This window comes from Jatropha curcas, chromosome 1, assembly GCF_041381405.1.
Source record: "Jatropha curcas cultivar XTBG-Jc1 chromosome 1, XTBG_Jcur_1.0, whole genome shotgun sequence".
NCBI classification, from domain to species: Eukaryota; Viridiplantae; Streptophyta; class Magnoliopsida; order Malpighiales; family Euphorbiaceae; genus Jatropha; species Jatropha curcas.
The window spans coordinates 26,362,266-26,372,606 of record NC_143151.1 but is presented as its reverse complement, the minus strand read 5'-3'; the positions used below and the strand labels follow the sequence as shown (position 1 = coordinate 26,372,606).

The 10,341-nt window shown below is 28.8% G+C and overlaps 1 protein-coding gene across 1 annotated transcript; it reads right to left on the bottom strand.

Annotated features, from left to right (window-relative positions):
• Nucleotides 1–897: 897 nt before the first annotated feature.
• LOC105641779 (beta-galactosidase 13) lies at nt 898–7,456 on the bottom strand. Its single transcript, XM_012226377.4, has 19 exons — nt 7,104–7,456; nt 6,780–6,875; nt 6,471–6,583; nt 6,302–6,368; nt 6,102–6,194; nt 5,782–5,925; nt 5,569–5,663; nt 5,358–5,463; nt 5,210–5,294; nt 5,008–5,126; nt 4,733–4,900; nt 4,414–4,589; nt 4,210–4,319; nt 3,656–3,765; nt 3,447–3,554; nt 3,106–3,210; nt 2,665–2,810; nt 2,187–2,532; nt 898–1,494 (listed from the first exon to the last, which is right to left on the bottom strand). Exons 1-19 carry the CDS (start codon nt 7,275–7,277, stop codon nt 1,372–1,374), a joined length of 2,484 nt encoding a protein of 827 aa, XP_012081767.2. The 5' UTR covers nt 7,278–7,456; the 3' UTR covers nt 898–1,371.
• Nucleotides 7,457–10,341: the final 2,885 nt, after the last annotated feature.

Here is a 10,341-nt window from a genome sequence, read left to right as displayed (position 1 = left end):
ATATGGAATGTTAATTGCATTTCAATTACATCCAACAAAATATGGCATAAGATTCTAAGTTAGATCGAACCTAATTCGAATCTCCGACTAATTTGGTTTGTTGATTACTAATTTGATCATTGTATCCAATTTGTGTCTAAGCTCTGGCCTAAGTTCAAAAAACACTGTTTCAAAATTAAAATCGATTTTAAAGTTTCAATTTTGATACCGATTCAATTGATTTTGGGCTAATTCTGGACTGAGTAAGGATCTACCACTTCGATATAATTTTTATTTTTTATTTTTTATTTTTTATTTTTTATTGTTCTCGGTTATTAATTTGGGAATAAACCGGCTTAGAACAATCGGTTTAATCGGCAATTCTGGACTAATTTAGGTTTGCAGTGGTTCAAAACCAAAATCTTTGGACCAGTTTCGATTTGAACTTTCTCGATCTGATTCTCAATTGACTATATTTTCCCTTTATTTTCCATTGATTTTCCTTTTCTTAGCTTTTAGTCCGATAGCTTCTACCACATGCGGTAAAAGGCAGTTTTACATGTCGCACTCTTTTCCAAGTATTCTCTCCGATGCAAAGGCTAGTTGTATTGTTGCATCAAAGAAGAAAAAAAAATCGAAAATGTTTGGTACAATTCTTGTTTCTGTTTTTTGTTTTCCAATTATTTAAGAATGGTATGTTATATATATATATATATATATATATATATATATATATATATATATATATATTATTCAATAAATAACTTACAATAGAAAAACAAGTTGTAACAAGAAGTGAAAACCATAATATGCATTGTTTAATTATTTTTTATTTCTTTTTTTTTTTCCTAAATACAACTCTTTTCTGTAAGAAAACAAAAACAAAAAACAGAAATAATATCAAACATTTTCGAAAAATTAATTAAAAACAATACTTAAGAATCAAATTTGAATATACTTGTCAACTCCTGATATTCAATCACTTCTGGTAAGAACACAGCTATTAAAACTACTGTAACTATATTCTATCTATACATCTACTTGGCCTGTTACATTACGAATAACGCCCAATTTGTCTCCTGAATTCAGGGAAAAACGAAGTTCAAAATCAATTTTTGCCTCCTGACCCTGTAATTTCACGCGAGATCTCAAATTGATATTTGGGGCTTTTTGCACCGTTTCAGTGTAGTTAGTAGGCAACTTGAGTCAAAAGTTGATTTTGTGCTATTTTTTTCCCCTGAATTACAAGTTCAGGGACCAAATTAGGCTTTATTCCTTTACATTAACATAACTTTTAACTAGTAAATTCAAAACCTAAAACTATAATAAACAAATAATACCTAAACTCTACAATTCAACCCCAACATAATGTACCTATCTTCTGCTTTCTAGCTAATGCCTGCCACACTTTACTTGAACAGCTAACACTTTTTGTATACCTGGACAATCATCCTTTTTGTTATCAAAGAGCTGTCTATCAATTGGAATGCTACAACTCCTCTTTCCCAAGCAAAGCTGCTCAAATCCAACACAAAGCAACTATTAATCATCTTTCATAATGCATATCTCCTATTCAGTTTGATCTAAATGAATTTAAGAAACAAAAATTGTAGGAAATTCACAAAAATAAAATTGAACATTCTTAATAAATTACTTGGGCCCAAGCAGTTTGTTTATCAGGTATTTATCATTTACGCTGCCTTTTGCATTTAATATTAGCCTAACCATTAAAATGACACAAGTTGTTTAATGTATTTACCCTCTAATATTTTTTTCCCTCCTCTTTTCTTAGGCCTAATGTATCACAATAACCCGAAACTTTGTAAGTTTGTATAATTTCACTCCATTTTAACCTTTTCTTTTGTTGAATTCACGCTAAATATGGAAATATACTCCTCCCCCGAATCAAAAAAGGTTCATTATCCCTTTTTCTCGCCTCGAATTACAGTCTTATTTTCCTTTTTAGAAGATAATAGTCTTTCTAATTTCTTATTCTACCCCTATTTGATATGCATCTTTATATACATTACCATTAAATTAATCTACATTAAAACAGACTAACTAAAACATGGACCTTTGGTATTCCCATTTTTGGAAAAAATTATAAAGGCATATTAGGAAGAACTAAGAAAAAATTTATGATTTAACCATATTAATTATATTTAACTAATTATATTATTTTATAATTAAAACGAAATTAAAATTACCTGTTCAACAACCAGCTTTGAAATAGGAGAATTGCATTTTCCAAAAGAATATCTTCCACAAGCACCTTCAGGATCACCAAAACTTGCAAACTCAACAGCAATAATCTGCTTGTAGTTAGGACAAGTTAACTGAGCTGCTGGTTTTACATTATCCATTACAGGTATGACCTTGCCTCGCTTCCTCGTCCATGACTTGACAGTTGCTGGCTGATCTTCTACCATGTAACTGCATATTGTATCTCTATTCACAGTGAATATCTCAATTTTTTCCGGGTTTGCTTCTTCCTCTTCTAGTATAACCATTAGATTATTGGTTGATTTTAAGTATGCTCTGGGGATGTGATACCTGATTCCAAACCACGAATTGGATAAGAAACCTAAATTACTACAATTCATGTACTATAAAATCAACTTTATCTCAGAATGACATTCATTAAATTAAAAATTACACTTGTTATAATTTCTTGATTTTACTTACTGGGTTTGAGTGGGCGATCCTAGCGGGGAGAGGTAAGACATCCAATAACGGCCTATGCTTTTCCCATTGATCCAAAGTATGCCTTTGCCCATTCCATCCATATTAATAGCGACAGGATCACGACCTTCAGGAGCGTTAAAGTATGTCTGTAATATGAAATTACAGTAGAAATTTGAAACTAATAACACAAGAAGTGATACTATATATATATATATATATATATATATATATATATATATATACATATATATGATTCTTTTTTAATTTCCAGATATAATCTGCAAAGCTAATCTCCAGGCTGGGCCGAAGCCAGGATTTTGAAAAGTTAGGGGCAAACTATTAAACACAAAAATCAGTTGTTCCTCATCAAGTGGCTTCACCACTGTAATGTTTGTTTTTGTCTTGAAAATGAAAAGAGAATGGAAATGAAAATTGATATACCTTGTACCATGTAAGAGTAGGTCCTTGCTTCTTGACTTCTGTCCATGTTACCTTCTTTGACCCATCCTCAGTGTACAATTGATTCTTCTCACCATCCAAGCCTACCTTCAACAAGTCACTCTATCTATTAGCCACTGCTACACCTAACATTTACCTGATCTTCTTGCTAGGGAATACCAGCAGGCCTCATTTTGTTTTTGATTGGTTTGGCATATGGGTGTACCATACACCAGGTGCAAGTAACTCCTTCCATTATTTCACATCTAAATTTGAACTGAAGTAATGTGTAAGAGAGAGGAAAGTTGTCAGAATTTGAATTCTGAACATTTGCAATATTATACCTGATGGCCCCATCCGTTGAGTGTGAGATCAACTGTTCCTTTGCTGAAACCAAGGAGGGAAACTCCAATAGGTCCTGCATACCTATGCTCCATATAGGCTCCACTATCCTTCAATATATAACAAAGAGGAAATTTAGTATCCCTTCTTAAATTATTTATGAAAATGGTAAAATATAATTTTGTTTTATTATGAGTTATAGTTTTCTTACTGGAAGTCCCATTATAGAACCCAAGAGAGTAATGGTGATGTTCCCAGGCTTCAAGTTCACAGACTTCTCCAGGACAAAGCTCTTCATAACTTTGCTTCCATGTGCAGCTCCTAAAAGTCATTACCCTTATACATAAAATTAGATGATGAATCTAAAAGGTGCATATTATTTGTATTATCATATGAAAATTGTTGGAGCATGTTAGTTGACTGTATGGAGTGTAAAGTCCTGCTCGCACTGAGTCGGCTCACTCATCTATGAGGATCAAACCCTCGATCTCACTTAAGGGGAAAGGATGCCGAACCACTCATCCGAACACTTTGTTAGTTCAAAAACTGTATTTATACATTTATCTGGTAGTTATTTTTTAAAGTGGGTAATATACTTAGCTACTATTGGTTTGCCATTCAATACAAACTTCCCACATTAAATCATAATAAATTACAGTTTCACAGTATAATAGGTTTTTAAGAAGATACTTTAGTAGTTAAGATTTGAAATTTTTATCAGGATGACTCAGATTTGAAATTGCAATGTTATTTATCAGTGCTTACCTACAAATTCACCATTCACAAAAGCAAGCATTGCATGACCAAGACTTTCAATTCTTAAGACAGGAAGACTATCTTTCCACATTGGCAAATCACGTTTCGTCAATTCAAAACTGTAATCAGAATAACATAAAACATGCTTAGAATTTGGCAAAAGTAGTAGAAGCAGAATCTAGATAATTGCTTTCCACAAGTTTGTATACTTACGCTGTAGTGTACCATCCATAGTCAGTAGTATCTTTGGTCAAGCTATAGAGCTCCAATGGTTTCTTTGATGTCTCCTCAAGTTGGGTTGGGACAAGCTCCTTGTACATCTTCCATTTAAAATTCTTGTTTGCAATTTCTGAACTCACAAAGCTCCTCACATTATGTTGTGACACAATCTGATTTTTACATATGAATCAAAATGAGAATTGCTGTAATCAGATACATTTTTAACTTATCATTTAAATTAGAAATGCATTTGATTACTTTATATTGTATTTCATTACGATGTAAAAGAGAGAGCATAAGTAATGAGGATCACCATCATGGTGTTATAGACCATAGTCTTGCAATCAGGGAGGATGCTAATGGAAAGTGCTGGCAAGTAATAGTTTTGGCCTCTGAACTTGACAGTCATGGGCAATTTGGTGTCATTGTTAGATAAAAAAGCAGCACACATGTCTGTTCCAGGTTTCTCGTATATACGAGCCTGCATACCAAAACAATTTGAGCATTCATGAATTTGGGCAAAAAAACAAAACTCTTTCTAGTAATCTATCATAGCCAATGCATAGCTTTTGGATGCGAATTAATTACCTCTAGATTGTTACCCAAAGATTGAGTTGTCGGAGTACCCCAAAGTAGAGCCTTCTTGCTTAACCTTATAGCACTATGCAAGTCCCTGAGATGGCCCCATTTAGGTTCCCTCTGCAAGCCTACAACAATCAAGGGAGTCCAGTATAAAGCTTTGTCTTTCTTATTTTAGAGATGATGACGATGATCAATTTCAAATCCCTACCATATTCATCAAGAGGGGCTTCATCATAGTAGCGAGTTGTTATGAAAGAGGAGCTTGATCTGCCAAAATTTGTTCCTCCATGGTACTGCAAGCAGATATAGTTAATAAATTGATACAGATTGGAAGCCACAGATGTTTATGCCCTTACCATGTAATAGTTAGCCAGAGTTCCATTCTTGGAGAACCAACGAGCCACTGAGAAAGCAAGATCTTCCACTGCTCTTCGAGACGGTGGGTCTCCAAATGCTCTATAACTGTAATCACATATCATCAATGGAAATGCTATTACCATTAGCCTTTTTTTTTAAATTAAAACAATTGCAGAAAACTCTAAGCTATATATATAGATAGATACTCACTGTGCAGTCCAGTTCTCAGTCCATAAAGAAGGTTTGTTTGGTCTATTAGGGCCTGGGAAAGTATCACCACATTGCCTTCCATTGCAAGTATTGATCTACAGATTGAAAGTGATAATTTTAAGAAACTGGAGTTTCATAAAATATATAAAAATTTTCTTCATCAGAATAGTATTGCCTAATTCCCTGAAATTAACAAAATCAATGCATAATTACCACAGGATCAGGAGCATCACTCTGCTTGCACATAATCCATGGAACTCCAGTTTTCAGCCCCACAGCCATGGTTCCTGCCCATTGAACATATCTAGTTCCTGCTTCTTTATATACCTTTTCGATATTCTTGTACTCGTTTTCAATCTGCATACGCAAAATACTCATAGAAAATGATTTCAGTTCAACTGTAACAGAGTAGTTTCCGGGATTGTAAGGTTGCGAGCTTAAACTGTCAATCAGAGTCAATTAAAACATATATATATTAAAGGATAGCAAAACTAATTGAAAGGCTATATACATAAGAATTGAAAAATTCTAACCTGTGATAAAATTATAGGTCCTCCTTGTGATGCAAATAACTTCTCCTTTTTCAGCTTATGAATAATCATCCCAACAAACTTGCTCATGTAGTACTGCAAATTGAACGCTTTTTTTTTTCTTTTGTATTTTTACGAAAATAGAGAGAAATTAGAAAGAAAAAGCTTTCTATAAGCAATCAATCTAGGTGAATCTTGATCACCTTGAATGGTGGATTATCGGACCGGAATGTAATGCCTGGGATCTCTCTCAACCAATATGGGAACCCTCTAAACCAAAAAATTTATTCAAAATCATATAACTCTCAAAGCCATTAAGCCAAATCAGAAATTAGTATATAATGGAAGAGCATGATTAGTCAGAATTTATACCCATGATTCCATTCAGCCTCTATGAAGGGCCCGACCCGGATTGTTGCATACATACCATAGATACCAATCATCTTTATGAACTTCACTAGGTCATACTGCCCTTCAAAATTGTACTGCAAATTTTTGGGCAAGATTGTAAGTTTCATAATCGAGCACCCAAAAATGACAGCATGTTATTTTTACCAATTAGCTTTCAATCCATATCTAGGATCATAAAATTACGAACTCAAGTTCAAGTAAAAACCTAATTATCAAACAGAAAGGTAAGATACACATAACCTTGAATTAATACGTATTTAGATTATATACCTGGCCTTGAACTGGTTCATGTACGTTCCAGAAAACATAAGTCTGAATTACATTAAGACCTCCATGTCTAGCCTTCGCAAGGATGTTTGGCCACATCTGAGTAAACCCATTTCAATATGATCCTTATTAGTGCAGTTCCAATTATCAAATGAAAAATCTTTAGAACACAAAGACGGACATGAATAGGACATGATACTGATAGGAATCGGGGGAGGAGCTAGAACATGAAGTTTGTAATGCAAAAAAATAAATTTATGAAGTTTTGAGGGCGAAATAAAAAATTTCTTAATTTCAATAACCCTTTTATGAGATTGTGTTAATTACATCAGCAGTACTACGAGTGTAATGGACTGATCCTGAAAGAAGAAGCTGTCTTTTCCCATTAATGATCAAAGAAGTTCCATCATAGCTGACACCGAGTTGATTGGCCATTGTTGAAGAAGACAGTAAGGAAACCAGGATTGAGAGAACAAGAAAGTGGCTCATTGTCACTTCCATCTTATTTTAACATTTTATCAAACTTTTTAGCATCTGAAATTATTTATTTCTAAGCAGAAACGAAATCAGAAATAAAGAAGACCGAAATTGTGGCATCTGTAATTTTTTTTTTTTTTTTTTTTTTTTATATGGTCATGCATTAGACAAATAGAGAGAGAGAGAGAGAGAGAAATGAGTTAGAGGCTTGAATAAGAACTAGACCCGCTTGACTCGGTTGGCCAACTTGTATGTTATAATTACAAGGACAACACTTCGACATTGGCGGGTAAATAAAAAGATTGAGAAATATTCGGAAAAAAAATAATTTGGAGTCACTTTAATTACATTGAAATACATTTTCAAAATCTAACTTTTACTTCCGTCTCAATCTCTCAAGTCATTCTCTTAAAAACAGTATGCCTTTTTCTTCATCAATTGCCATTAAAAAAATCTAAATATATACGTATAATTAATTTAAATTATATATTAACTATCATATAATCAATTCAAAAAAAAATTAACTATCATATAATCATAATCTATAATCTATATTATACATAAATGAGGAAATATGAATGAGATTTTCGATAACGCTCTTAATGAAATTTAGAATATCCTACAATAGCCTTAGTTATAGTTAATTAGAGAATTACATTTTATTAGTTGATTGGACAAAGTTTATTAAATTATTTTTAAATAAATACAAATAGATAATTTATTTTTTTAATTTTTTAATAAATATATATATGATAGTGACACATTTGAAAATTTTTATATTTCATTTTTAAATTTATTTTTTAAATATTTGATTTTATTTTTATTATAATTTAAAATATTTTATTTATGCGAGAGATAAAAAAGAGAAAAAAATGTATTGTTTTTTTTCTTTATGTTTGTATAATTTAATTGGATATATATTTTTGAAAATAAATTTTACTATATATGAAAATGGGAATGAGGAGAGAACAATGAGATAACATATATCATTCTTAATGAAATTTAAAATATTCTAAAATACCCTTAACGATGGCCAACTAAAAAATTACAGTTTATTAGTTAATTGGATATAATTTATTTTTAATAAATATATATGATAATGGTAAATATGAAAATTTTTGTATTTTATTTTTTTGAACTTACTATTTATTTAATTATAATTTAAAGTATTTTATTTAGGAGGGACATAAAAATAAAAATATATATATTTTTATTAATATTCTCTTTTTCTTTATGTTTCTCTGATTTGATTGGATATATTCTTTAAAAATAAATTTTCAAATAGAACAAAATTTTAAATATAAATTTTTGAAATTATATTGCATATAAATGTTTTGATATTTAATTTTTTTTAGTTCTTTTTATGGAAAAAAATAATATAATTTCATGACAAAGTAGTGTATAAGAAAATATTTAATTAATTTTTTTTTCACTTTCTGCCACACTCTTTTTCTTATAAATGATTATCTAAAAGAAAAATAGTTACCTAATAATTTTCTTTTTTTTCATTATAGAAAATAATATGTGATATTTTTATTTTATAATACTCTTAGAAGTAATCAGATTATGGCAATAAAAGTGAAACAAATTTATACAATAATAAAATTAATAAATACTTAATTGTATAATAGTTTATGTGAAATTCGATATTTCTTTTAACCTTCACTTACATATATTTATGTGATTTATATATATATATAAATTTTATTAATTAATTGGATATAATTTATAAAATTTATTTTTTAAATAAATATATATAAATAATTAAGTATTCAAAATTTTAAGTTTTATCTTTTTTGAATTTATTTTTTAATAAATATATATTATAATGAGATATTGAAAAATTTTATATTTTATTTTTAAAATTTATTATTTATTTAATTTTATTTTGATTATAATTTAAAGTATTTTATTGAGGAGGGAGATAAAAATAGAAAAAAATATTTTTTATTAATATTCTTTTTTATGTTTGTATGATTTAATTGGATATATTGTTTAAAAATAAATTTTCAAATAGAATAAATTTTTAAGTATTAATTTTTGAAATTATATTACATATAAATATTATGTTATTCAATTTTTTTGTAGTTCTTTGTATGGAAAAAATAATAAATGATAAAATTGTGTATATGAGAATATTTAATTAATTTTTTCCTTCACTTTATTTTTCTTATAGACGATTATCTAAGATAATATTATTTTTTATTAATATTATTTTTTTCTTTATGTTTGTTGAAGTTGATTGGATATATTTTTTAAAAAATTAATTTTCAAATAGAATATATATAATTAAGCCTTTCAAATTTCAAAATTTTAAGTTTTAAAATTTATTTTTAAATAAATTGAACATATGTGTGTGTGGAATGACCGAAAATTGTAATTTTAAAAATATATATAATATTTTATTATTATATGTATGCATATATGTATGTATCTATACTATATATAAAAGTAGGAATAAAGGGGAAGAAATAATAAGATTTTATATATTGTCCTTGTAAATTTGAAGGTAATTTAAAGTAATCTTAGTTATAGTCAATTAAAAAATTTTAACAAAAAAAAATATATAATATCTATATAAACTACGAGTATTAAATGAGCAATAAAAACATGCAATGCACGTCATAAAAAAAACTATAATATAGTTTTAAATATTTGATTATATTTTTATTATAATTTAAAACATTCTATTTAGAAGAAAATTAAAAAAGAAAAAAAAAAGTAAGTTCTTTTATAATATTATTTTTTTCTTTATGTTTGTTGAAGTTGATTGGATATATTTTTTAAAAAATTAATTTTCAAATAGAATATATATAATTAAGCCTTTCAAATTTCAAATTTTTATGTTTTAAAATTTATTTTTAAATAAATTGAACATATGTGTGTGTGGAATGACCAAAAATTGTAATTTTTAAAAAAAATATATAATATTTTATTATTATATCTATGTATGTATCCATCTATCTATACTATATATAAAAGTAGAAATAAAGGGGTGAGACTAATGAGAATTTATATATTATCCTTGTAAATTTTAAGATACTTTAAAGTAACCTTAATCATACCCAATTAAAAAGTTTTAACATAA

Coding starts and splice junctions, on each gene's coding strand:
- LOC105641779 (XM_012226377.4), bottom strand. CDS start 7,277: ATGGAAGTGACAATGAGCCACTTTCTTGTTCTCTCAATCCTGGTTTCC. Junction 5,295..5,357: donor CTCTGGCTAACTATTACATG/GTAAGGGCATAA, acceptor ATCTGCTTGCAG/TACCATGGAGGAACAAATTT. Junction 5,127..5,209: donor AGCCCCTCTTGATGAATATG/GTAGGGATTTGA, acceptor TGATTGTTGTAG/GCTTGCAGAGGGAACCTAAA.